The sequence below is a fragment of the Rhea pennata genome, chromosome 13 (genome assembly GCF_028389875.1).
Source record: "Rhea pennata isolate bPtePen1 chromosome 13, bPtePen1.pri, whole genome shotgun sequence".
Classification (NCBI taxonomy): domain Eukaryota; kingdom Metazoa; phylum Chordata; class Aves; order Rheiformes; family Rheidae; genus Rhea; species Rhea pennata.
The window spans coordinates 8,887,609-8,900,134 of record NC_084675.1 but is presented as its reverse complement, the minus strand read 5'-3'; the positions used below and the strand labels follow the sequence as shown (position 1 = coordinate 8,900,134).

The following is a 12,526-nucleotide window of genomic DNA, read 5'->3' as shown; positions in this document are numbered from 1 at the left end:
TGGGGAGGCCCAGGCGGGCGTCTTGGACCTGTGGAAGTTGCAGCATCTGAACAGGTTTAACACCAAACATCTCGGTTTGGTTTTAAAACCAGCCAGGTGCCGCAGCAGACCCAAGCCAGGAGCGAGGGCAGCCACTCCCGAGACCGGCCGCAGTTCACCGAGGGCTGCGGACCACCACGGGCTTTGCAGGGGCTCCGGCTGTATGGCTGCAGCCCCCGGCACCGACAGCAAAATGAGTAGGTAATGCCTGGTTTCCAGACCCTGCTGCTTTTTAATGTGCTATTGCCCTGGTGGATCCTCTAATTAAAGCACTGCGTTCAACTGTACACGCGCTTTGTTCCTGTACTTAGGTGGGTAAAATTCCTTTACTTCTGTCTTTATAGCGAGGAAGGGGCGGGGGGCATCCTGCTGTTTGCTTAGCCTTTGTATGTTAATCAGTCCCTAAATTATTAATAGAGAAAAAGAAATTATTTACAAGGAGTTTGACGTAGACATGTCAGGACGTAGCAACACTACTGTCAAGAGAAATATTCATAAAGAATCATGATATTTGTCTTGTCTTATTCATTTATTCCAGCCATACTCAGAGACCCTTGTCTCCTGATAGTACCCAGGGAGGCAGAAGGAGACTGAGGGAGACTTCTGCGGTTTAAAAGCAGGAGAAACCACACTGAGCTATGCACTTTTTCTAAATGCTACACAAGGACGATGATTACACATGGAAAAGTCAACAGCTTTAGCATTGCTTTTACTCATGTTGCAAACATACCTGAAGCTCTGTTTGAAAGAAGAACTTCTGTGGGCACTGGGAACAGTCATAGATTTTATCTTCCTGCCCGTGGACTGCAAAGATGTGCTGCTGCAGTTTATTTGCCTGTACAAAAACTGAAACAACACATATGTTCAGTTAAGATTGCTTCACATAACACATCCCTTCTTGAACTACACGTTTACAGTTGCAAAGACTCTTAAAAGCCCAACGATATCTACCGGAGAAGTGCCTAGTCTACTTCGTTCAGCAGAATTTTCTTCCAAGTAGTCAATTTAGAGTCTCTTGGCTGACAGTCAGCTTAGTTCTAACAGACTCTAAATCCCATATAGATTTTTGATATTTCACATAAAGCTAACGCTGTCCACAGGTAACTGGAAGAACTCAATCATCAAACCAAGAAAGGACATCATTGCTCCTGCAGGGAGCCCTGGGCCCACTGCAGGTGCAGCGGATGCATTTTTAATGCAGGACAACTGGGCCAGGGGAGGCCTGGATGGCTGTTCAGGAAGACGCACAGCCCAGAACAGCATTTCTGGCAGACACGTGAATCTGAAAGGGCAGTCTGTCACAACTTTCAGACCTTTTAAACAGTTTGTCCATTCAAAATAAAAAAGACCATGATTTAACACCATAAATACCACAGCATCTGCATTATGATTTTGGACTGACATCCTGATTTTATCAGGTGAAGTAAAATACCTTGAATCCAGGCTTTATCTGGTTAAAAGTATATTTCAAATACTTTGTGTCTCATTTTACATGCAGGATCATCAGCGTCTTCAGTGGAATTAAACACATCTGGTTAAGGAGCTTTTTTTTATAACGTTTCAGGAAAGGACAAATTAACAAATTTGTTCTCAAAGTGTCGACCTTACTCCCACTGAAGTTAAATTTTGGGTGCTGAGCGCCTCTTTATTGACAAGAGGACCACAGTCACACATGTACATGATACTCATCTTTTAGTCTGAAAACTTAAATGTTAAATACTATTTTGAAGAGTGTATAAAAGGCATCCTCTAAATTCATCCTGCAGGTCCTTTAACCAAGATCACCAAAGATCATTTGCATTGCTGAGACATCTTAAAATGAACTACAAGGGATGACTACATAGCAGGTATTCAGATACACACTTAGAATAAGAGCAGGATTGGAAAACGTGCTCCACGAGCAACGTGGCCCTAAAGAAACCTCTGAGAAAGCAGTTGTCAAACCTACACAGTTATACAGTTTCCTCTTATCAAGCCTTTACTCACATGAGTCTCACCACTGTAAGACTACAAGCTACCCAGCCTTGTACAGATTACCTCCTCACGCGAACAAAGGGTTGCAAGCGCAGGCCCATTCCTCACATACTGCGTTGGGAAACATATCATACCTTCACACCACAACCTACAGTTTTAAAAGGTTTTTAATTGTGAGCAGCAGTGCAGAGAGCTTGTTGCATTGGGGCAGTGCTGCATGGTGTCAAAAACCAAAGCGTGGTTCTTCTGAGCTAGCTCTGCTTTTAGACAGGTGATATTTTAAACATTTCCAAGCACAGTATTTCTTTTCGCAGGGAAAGGAATACAGTATTTTACAAATCCCCTGTGTGTCATTTCTGGATCAAGCCATGCACACTGAGGCTTGTCTTGGTCTCACTGCCTTACCTGTGAAACAAACAGGGCATTTGAATGTGCCTCCCATCCCCTCGAAGCTGTGCTCAATCAGGTGACACAGGAGCTTTGCTGGAGAGTCAAACATCTGGTTACACAGCTTGCACTCATGATTGATGCCTTCTTCTGCAAGGTTCAAATGATACAACTTGTTAGTGACACAGCAGATTAGCGTCGGGAACGCAGCAGCCGGCTCGCAAGGCTGGTGCGGGCTTGCACGACTTCAAGGACCCGCAGACATTGCCGCGTCTCCGTCCCCGTTACAAAAGCCCACCCAGTCACTCGCACAACGCATTCAGGTGTACAGCCCCAAGTCAGATTTAGGGGCATTTATTTTCAGCTGTGATGAAAGCGGCGCTGTGATCAAACTACCAGCAACACAAACTCCTGCTCGCAGGCTGGTGACAATATCGTACCGCTCCACCTTGTTTCTTACCACAAAGGCAGAACATCACTGCACTGGATATATATTATTAAATACTCAAACAGCATTTAAAATGAATTTAACAGTGTGAATTCAACCAACAACACTGAGAGCCGGCTGAAATGCTGTTTTCACCTCACATTACACTGCAAATATTTGGAAGAGGAAGAAACTATCAGAGAATAGCAGGAATCCAGACCAGAGCGTCAGCCTTAGTTTTATACCTCTTGGCTTTTTCCAAGCTGAAGGGAGGCCATTAAATGTCATTTGAATGTGTAATTTCCATGCAACATATCTTCAGCATTTTTCCAAGAAGTGCATTGAATACACAACGCCCATTTTAAATGCCCTTATGTTCTAGCTGTGCTCATAGAGAAATAATAACAATCATTATTTCAAGCCTACTAACTTCATAAGATGTGCTTCTCTATTTACTGACTTTTTAATTTTTTTGGGGGGTGCATTCTTTTGGGAATGGTTTGTGAGGTACTGACGCCATATTAAAACAACTCCCACAAGTAAATACAAAACAATCATTTTGTTTTATTGAAATGATGGAAGAACAGAAATTTAGAAGGCAAATTTGCAATATCTACTTTACATAAATCAGTAAACATCTAAAATTTTAAAATTTTGTAATTGTTTTTTGGAAATATTTTCCCCAAATTTGTTTTCCCTTCACTATGGCAGCCCAAGTGAAATTCTCAGGAAAACTTGTTTTAAAAGCTATAGAAATTCTGTCTTTTGGCATCTGTTCTGCTTCATTTTTAAATCCACAAATCTCACTAACTTCTATATTTAGTCCCAAGACATCTAAAAATCACTACATCATATTGTGAACTAATCTCTTGCTGAATATATTTGGACCTTGCGAACAGCCTGAGCCTCCAGAAAGCACAGAGTCTTTATTTACAGTTGCTTTAAAGCAGCTTTTTACACCTTAAAATGGCTGAACGGCGGGGAATCGCTGTTTTTACCGGGCGCTGGGTGCTGACGGTGCCGGGCAGGAGGCAAGCGCGGGCGCCGCGGCAGCGTGGGCGCCGGGCAGGGCTCCCGGGACGGCGCGAGCGGCGCGAGCAGGGCGAAGCTGCCGTGCCACGGGCGGGAGGGAGGCCGGACCGCGGGACGGGGATAGCGAGGAAGCAGCGAAGCACAGGAAGGCGCCAGGGCCAACGACTCCGCAGCAGCAGCCGCCCCACGAACCCCCTGGGCGGCCGTAACCGGGAACTGGGACGCGACGAGTTTTGCTGCTCCCCGTTGGGGCAGCCACCAAGGACGGGCACGTCATCCTCTCCGAAGAGCGGCTCTCCCCTCGCGGCGCGGCGCGGCGCGCGTGGCGTGACGCCCCGGGGGAGGCCCGCGCCTCGGGCCCCAGCCCTGCGCCCCTCCGCCCGGGGCAGGCGGGAAGGGGGGAGCGCCGTGCCGGGCACCCCCGGCTACGCCGCCGCCGCAGCGCAATAAACTTGGGGAGGACACAGCAGATACTAGGGGAACGCGCTGAACGCCCTCAACGAGTAAATCAGAGAAATCACGTTTGACATTAATTTTCTACTCTCCACATACTGGGTGTTTGGAAAACAGTGATTCATATACAGCCTCTGGTCCCGTGTGAGCACGTGTGTTCATAAATACCGACAGACACTCACTGCTGATTAGAAGACTGCGCCTTCTGCAGCCTAAATACCTATAATTTCCGTAGAATTTGAAAAAACAATATAGCTAATATTCAACATTTCAATTGAAGTATATTCTTATAGGCTTCGTATGTTTAATTAGGTAACAAAGACTGTGTATTTTCTCGGCTGATCCCTGCAGTATTTTAAATAGTTAAACCCATAACAAACAAACTAAAACTCGAATGAAAAATAATAAAACATAATGGGTTCCTGCAGATCTGGAAATTTATCCCACTCGAGGCAAGACCTTTTGATTTGCAAATCCACTTCTGAATTATAAGGCCTTCTCCTCACCGGTGGGGGTTTTTATTCCACTCCCACAGGAGTCCATTATGTATTTCTTGTGTCTATAAAACCATCCAGGAAGAAAAAAGGGGGAAAAAAGTACCATGGTTAGCATGACAAACGTTTCTCTTTTCATGCATGTGTATTCAAAATATGAAAATGCCCTAAGATATAGATAGAATTGCTGCTATAATCACTCTCTTCTCTGTGGCATTTTACAGCATATTATTTTACATGGAAACACAGTGTATATATAGGGATACTCAGTCACCTTTGGAGAATAACTTTCTTGGATTATATAAGATCATATAGGTACATGCTAGGCAGCTTTCTGACAGTGCAGTGTGACAGCCAACACTCCATTCAACCAAGCGGCGCTGGGCATTAGTAAGAGAAAACATATAATCATTTCCCCAATTTTTATTCCATCTTTTTTTAAGCTTGACAGGCACCTATGAGAAACCTACATAACTCAAGTGAATTATGCAGCCCCTCTCATTTGTAAAATAAAATGCAGATTTTTACTGCTTGCTGTGCTAGGTCTTCTCCCATTTCTCCATAAGCGTATCTATGTGGGGATCAATTGATTTTAACACTAAATGAGCAATGCACTGCAAACAAGAATCTTGGGTTTCCTGCCCCCTTTTTTTTTCCTGAGCTCAAAATAATAAGCATTAATTTTACACTTCATTTCTCAAAAAAATAATAGGATGTGCTCTTGTTTAAAACAAGCAGGCCTGCTGGATTCTGTCAGGCTGAAACTATGTCAGGCCAAAAGAGGAACAGAGTGCTTTGTGTAAAAGTATCATGGGGAGATGATAGTATCCTGTAATGTTTTCAGTACCTACTTTTGTCTCCAAAAGCATTTGATCCCTGGCAGACACATACTTATTTCCATACCGGTCTTGAGGGAAGCCAGTAGGAATGAGAGCTGATTATCTGAATCCTGAAGGTGAAACCTGGGTGGTGCCCACTGATGTCAAAGGCAGGCATTTGTATAAATTTTGAGGTACATAATTTACTGCCTGTTAGTGAGGATTAGTGGGTTGCACAGACCCAGCTGAACTGCAGCAGTGCAGCACGTTGCTCATTGTTCGCAAGTTCAAATGCATTTGCAGGACAGTTTTAAATACGCTGATAGGGTGCTTAGTAGCACTTGTACTGTCACTCTGCCCAGTTTATAGCGGGAATATGCTTCTCCATAAAGCTATTTCTGCTGCAGCAATGTGCATTTAATACATATTACAATGAGTCTCTGAGCCTCTAAGAGAACCGGCTGTAGCAGCCTCCTGGCGAGGATGCAGTATAATTAATAATGCTGTATTAAACCCATGTACTGTATCAGCTGCATTTCTAATTATAACTGTATTAATGGCTATATAAAACTGTGCATTAACACTGTCATGTACTGACATGTTATCAAGCTAATAACAAATAGGAGATTTGAACAATAAAAAAAGCATCATCTTCACTATTAGTTAAAACTTCTCTCTTCAACTTGATTTAATAAAGTACAATTTTCCCTTACGGAGTAACCGCAACAGCCTTAAACAGCACGAGCGTTTAAGATAATCTGATGCTCACTCCTGACAACCACGCACACCCCTTTCTACAGCCTCCCAAACCAGCCTATTTCTGCTTCACTGCAGCAAATCAAGGCAATAAAGGGGAATATCCTTTCTGCACCGAGATGCACGTCCATGAGTTAACCGCACTTTTAATGAACTTTGAAATACTGTAATTCAGCGCTACAAAGCATTAACACACTGTGTTCACAGAGAACCGTAGCCCATCCATTATATCATAAATCTGCTAAAATTAAATGGGCCATGTAAGGAGTGCGCTAATTACAATAGAAGCAAATAGAAATTGCTGTGAACACAGGGAAATAAAATGAAAACTGGATGAAACTGTTCTGTTTAGGCAATTAATTCCCCAGTAAACAGGTAAGCAAGGGGGAAATTTACAGCGCCAGAGAAGCGGGGGGCCTCTCCGGCATTTCCGCCCTGGCGGCCGCAGGAGGGGCCGGGCCCCGCGGGGGAAGGATGGGGACGGGGCCACGGACGCCGGGACCGCCGAGGAGCCGCTTCCGCCCGCGGCCACGAGCGCGCCGCCGGGCAGCCGCTTTCCGCCAGCGGAGAAGGTCCGCGCAGGAGCGCAAAGCCGGGCCGCTGCCGGGAGAGGGCTCATCCGGGCACGGTCACGTGCGGTTTTTACCGCGCCGCTGGCGACGACGCCGCCGACGCTCCGCCGCGCGAGACCTCCGGGCACCACCTCTCGCTTACGCTTCCCGATTAACCCCCCCAGGACGGGGCCGAGGCCGAGGCCAAGGCCAAGGCTGGGCTGGGGCCGGCGCCACGCGAGGAGCCGCCGGGCCGGGGCCGAGCGGACCGGCGACCCCGGGCGTCCCCGGGCCCCGCCGGCGAACGCGCCCCGCTCCGGAGGCGCCGCACTTTGCGCCGCTCGTACTCCGCAGCCCGCGGCGGGAATCTGCTCCCGCTCTGGCGCACGTTCGTGTCGTCAAGCTGCCGTCTTCTAGGACTGCTTAACAAAATCCTGCGTTCCTGCTTCAGCCTTGTGACAATTTTACCACTCTAAGTGGTAAACCAACAGAAATACAAACGGCTTCAAATATGCATTTTGCTTTTGCACCAGACTTGTGAAAATCGGGTATGTTCTTCACAGCTTTCCCCACAGATGGTCCACCCTGGCTGTGGTCGGACAAACTGACAGGAGGGAGCTCTGCAGGGAGGCTTGACTTTGGAAATCAAGGAGGACGCGAGCAGGGAGAAGATGCAGGATCTCTGACGAGGTTTCACCGGCACAGGAGGAGGCACCCGTGTGTCCCCGCCAACACACTCGCATCTCTTGTGGTGTCCCTGTTATATGCATCTGTGGCCTCAAAAAGGTGTTCTTTTTCAGGCTAAATTAGCCTAAGCACACAACAGGCTTTAAGCTCTTTTCATCATCTCAGGAGGCCTCAAGCTCAAAATATGCAGAATTAGATGCCAAATTATTTATAGGGTAGCTTGTAAGTTCACTGCCTCCAGTACATGTCAGTACACTGCAATATTAAAATGACCATTAAAAAGAAGCATGGTCCCAGAGGGACTCGGGATGAGGCTGCATGGAATTTCCTCCTGAATGTAACGGCGACTTTTCGAAGGTTGCTCAAGAACCAGCACCTCTCCATGGCAGGCGGTACCCTCCACGGTTAGAGTCCCTTGATAAAGGGCAGGCTAAATGCCAGACACATCCAAGCCAGTCCTCATCAGCTTAATTTTCAGTTTACAAGAAAAATAAAATCTGAAAGTTCAAAGGAGTTCATGGAGTTGTGCATCATCTATCTGCTGACTGCAGAGTCCCAGAGGGAGCCTGACTGCGTAGCTTTACTTTAGATTTAGATATTAATCTAAGAGAAACTGCATAAATACAATTTATAGAAGTGCACTACACTTTAGCACAGTAACTTTGCACTCCATCAGCTCTTCTGTGAAAATGCCTATATTAAAACTTCTTGTGGGCTAAAATTATTAGCCTGAATCTTACTCCTTAATGAACTATTGTGAAGGAACCCAACAGCTTCCATGGAAATGCAAGCTAGTACTTTTACTAGTGCAAGAAAAGATAAACATACTTTCTTTGAGTGTGCAAGCCCATATGCATACACACAGCCTGGATAAAGTGAATGAACCAATCACAGTGCCTGGAGGTTAATAATAAAAACCAAATCCATATGCTTTCCCACACAACTCAACCCTAGCTGTGTATTACCATGGTTGGATACATTCACAGCTGTATTATTTCACATTTAATGTCAATACCTGGTAAAACTAATGTAATACAGCCCTGAATGCAGGCCCACGGCCACAGAGTCTGTTTCCTGCATTTGCATCCCTTGTGCCATTCAATCAGCTAATAAATCTGAATATGCGGTTGTAATTCCTGGTCTCTTCGCCACCCTCTTCTCTTAACCTCAAAGCAGCTCGCTGCATTGCTGCACACTAGGAACACAACTGCCCTGTGATTCTACTGACAACAGCACACCAAAAAGCTCAATATAGACAAACCATAATAACTGCTATCTAGCTGGCATCTATGCTTCTTGTGAAATTAAAAATTAAAACATCATTATATCCTTATTAAATATCCCAGTGGAATAGGCAAGTGCTTTTAGAACATGTAAAGCTTTAAACCCAGTTTAGAGGAGTGTAAAACCTTCACTCGTTTCACAGGCCTGGCACCTTCCGCAGCCTCCACACCAGAGACACAACATGCCCCTTTCCCACCATGTCCAGCTCAGACCTCTGGAAGTCCAACCGTGCGCCAATGGTTGGACACGAGGAGGCCACTGTGGTAACTCTGAGCTGCCAGAACTGGGCTGGAGATTGCTAAAGGCAAAACCTGAAGCCTTCTCTCTGAGCGGGCAGCCTTCTCCTGCCCCACGCGCGCACGCACAGGCATGCCCGTGCGTATCTCTGTTCGTGACCAGAGAGAGGCTTCCGAGGCAAGGATTCAAGTCACGGTGGCATCCGAGCCCTGGCCAACAGGCTCATGGATGAGCCGTGCCTACTCAGTATAACACACTTTCTTTTTTTTTTTTTTTTTTTAATACGCAAACTCCCACCGATGTGTGTCACTGATCTTCAGATTAACGTTTCCCAAGTACACATTGACATGATAGACTATAAATCTATCGTGTAAATAATCATCAGATTAATGGTCTCTAATAGTATATAATTAAGATGACAGACAGGCTACAAGCCAGTTGTTATCAACTACGCTCAGCAATACGCAGATTACGAGAAAGTCTTATACCCTTTTCATTATGGTATCAGGGAGGCAGAAAAACTGCTAAAAGGAGAAATAAAAACATATGCATAGCAAAATGAAGATACTTTAACATGTACAGTTTAACTGGAGGGATACAGAAGGTTCTTTCAGGTATCAAAATAAGGTACACGTCACACTTTGTTTTTGTTAGCGTTTCAGTTACAGCAGTAAGGATTGTTTCAGTTTTCCTTGTGTTGTTACGATGCTATAATCCCTCTTGAGTGAATACAGCTGAACTGGCAGGAGGTGCCTCACTGATAACAAAATTCTGTGTAAGAATAGAAACACATATCCAATTATATGAACTTTACAGCAGTGTCAGCTATGGTCAAATTAAAGCTTCCATTAGTATAGCTGTCTGCATAAAAACCACAGTGGGCATAAAAGTTATAAATGCAAATGCAAACCAACCATCAGTACTATTTATGTTACACATCAGAGCATCACCAAACTGCTTGGAGATTGCTTGAACACTGTAATTCTGTAACTTTGGGGCAGTTTCATCTGAATAAGTGTTAAAAAACAGATGTAGTTTTTTAAATAGGAATTTATAATCTTCCCTTTTTAAGAAACATTACTATTAGGCACAAGCCTCCAATTAAAAATCAGTCTATTACGGAGTCCTTACTAGCCTACCAACAAAAATTCTTCTTTAAAATACATACGGAGAAGTAAATATATATATATATACATATATATATATATCATTTTCTTCATTGAAAAAAATTACGACAGTTGTCGAGCTATCCAGACCTGATTGTTGCAGTGCAGAAGAACAGCACTAGAGCTTGCTTGCTTGTTTGCGCGAGGGGCATTCACACAAGCCTGTCTCGAGACAGGCTCCCATCCCAAACTGTTGTCTAGAGCAGCCACCCCCCCCTTGCTCTCAAGTGATGGGAAAGGGACCTTGGGGAGGAAAAGCAGTTATCTTGGCTGGAGAAATCAGATGCTACTGCCAACAGAAGGAACCCAGGATGACTAAATAAGGTCTGTCTGGCTAAGAGAGGTGACAGATTTTGCATGGCATGAATATCTCTCAAAGCTCAGAAGTGCAAATATGTTCAAAAGAATGAAAAAGCTACCAGACACATTTTAAGCTGGGAATCCTAAGGTGCAGAAATGTATGATATTCCTTCAGGCAGTTGCAAAGGAGGATCTGCATGAAAACAAGAAAATATCTCAAGCATCTCTGCATTATGCAGACATACACCCTTACTACAGGAATACTGCTAAGTGGACAGGCAAAGCAGCTCCCACTGACGCTGATGGGATCTTGATTAACATTCCACAACCCAGGTGGGAAACATACCCTGTAGTAACTTCACCTCTAAGGAAAGAAAAAAAGCTATAATCTAATGACTTTTTGGAAGAGACCTCACTGCTGTGTAACAACTCACCATAGTATGAAGTTATTCATGGTAGCACATCCCAAGAATGCAAACATTGATTACAATAAAATCCAAATAACATCACTTTTACATGTTATTCATTCTGCCAGACAAACTTCATACATGATTTAAAGCTGGTTTTGTCCAGTACAAGGATCACAAGATCTAGCAATGAAACCCTTGCTCTGAACTCCCTGCAGATGCTATGTGCAGGTATTGGGAACAGCAGCTACCAGTATAAGCAGGCTGGCAATGTAGGGAGCAACCTGCTTCCAGCTTCCTAGACTCAAAGTACTTTAGCCTTAGCCTTTGTAAACAAATCCCTTTTTATTTTATTATGCAAATATTTCAGTCAGGCATATGGCTGTTGGCAGATATACTATCGCTGAACAAGATGACTAGCCTGGCTTTATTTATTTTTTTGTAAACATATTTACTTCATTTTATTTGTCATTATCTTTTTAATCCATTAAGGAAAGCCATGTGCAAACCCTTATGCTGTAAAAAGATTCCAAAAAACATACGGGAGCTGTGACAGAAAAGTTAGCATAAGATGGAAGGAAAGACTTTTTATTTTTGCTCGAACAAAGAGACCGGGAAATGCTGATCTTATGATGGTGCTGAACAAGGCCCTCTTCCAGTCATAGAAAACTGTGAGCAAAGAAAAAGAAAATTTTAAAAAGTAAATGATATCCAGGAGGACCTGACAGCTCATTAATAGTGAGACTCCAGCAAAGCTGTATTTATTTAAACACACCCAGATCTTGGCCTCGTGGCATTGAACAGGCTTCCTGGGTTCTCTGTGACTGCACTTGTTCCCAGAAGTTACAACAAATAAAAAATGACGACGACGACCCGCGGCACACAAAGAAGCCCTAAAAAGTTTCCGGAAGGAGACCGCCCGGTTCGGCCCTGCGCACCCCACAGCCGGGGGGCAGATGCAGTGAGGGAGCAGACCCCACGTGGAAGTGGCTAAGGTTACTCGGAGAGGTTCAGAGGTGTAGCAGGATCGCAGCAGAGAAGCGCCTGAGGTGCATTCGCAGAACTTGAAACAGATCTGGGAGTATTCACCAAATAAGCGCAGAGGAGGAGGAGTGTATTCTACAGCACTGCAGAAGTTACTACGGAAGATGGAAAAATGAGAGGGGAAAAAATATCAAGCCACTTTTCAGCTGCTCCCTCAAGTAAGGTAAAATCCTAAATCAAACTGTCATGGAGTCCCTGTTTGAACCAAAAAGAAAGAAGTAATAAAGGTTTGTTAGAGACCTGTTATCCACCATTTTATTCTTTATTTTTCTTGTGAGTTCTTACTTTAAGCTCCAACACAATGCAACAAGCATCAAGAAGTCAGCATTTGCTGCTGTCACCCCAGAGAGGGAGGAAAGATACAATCGTATATATGCAAAATAGGCAAGAACTCTGATAACAATACTTTGCCTGTAGGCAAAAATTGACTTTTTAAATGGCAACCACTATCATAACGTTAGCCTAACACC

At 44.5% G+C, this 12,526-nt stretch overlaps 1 protein-coding gene across 5 annotated transcripts in view; it reads right to left on the bottom strand.

Moving 5' to 3' along the window:
* ZNF423 (zinc finger protein 423) overlaps positions 1–12,526 on the bottom strand; it is a 262,272-nt gene that overhangs the window by 21,130 nt on the left and 228,616 nt on the right. For all 5 annotated transcript variants that reach the window (XM_062586171.1, XM_062586167.1, XM_062586168.1 and 2 more), the window contains 2 exons: positions 2,419–2,550; positions 770–885 (listed from right to left, as the gene is read on the bottom strand). In XM_062586171.1, the coding sequence (XP_062442155.1) occupies positions 770–885; positions 2,419–2,550 (248 nt within the window). The remainder of the gene's footprint in view (positions 1–769; positions 886–2,418; positions 2,551–12,526) is intronic.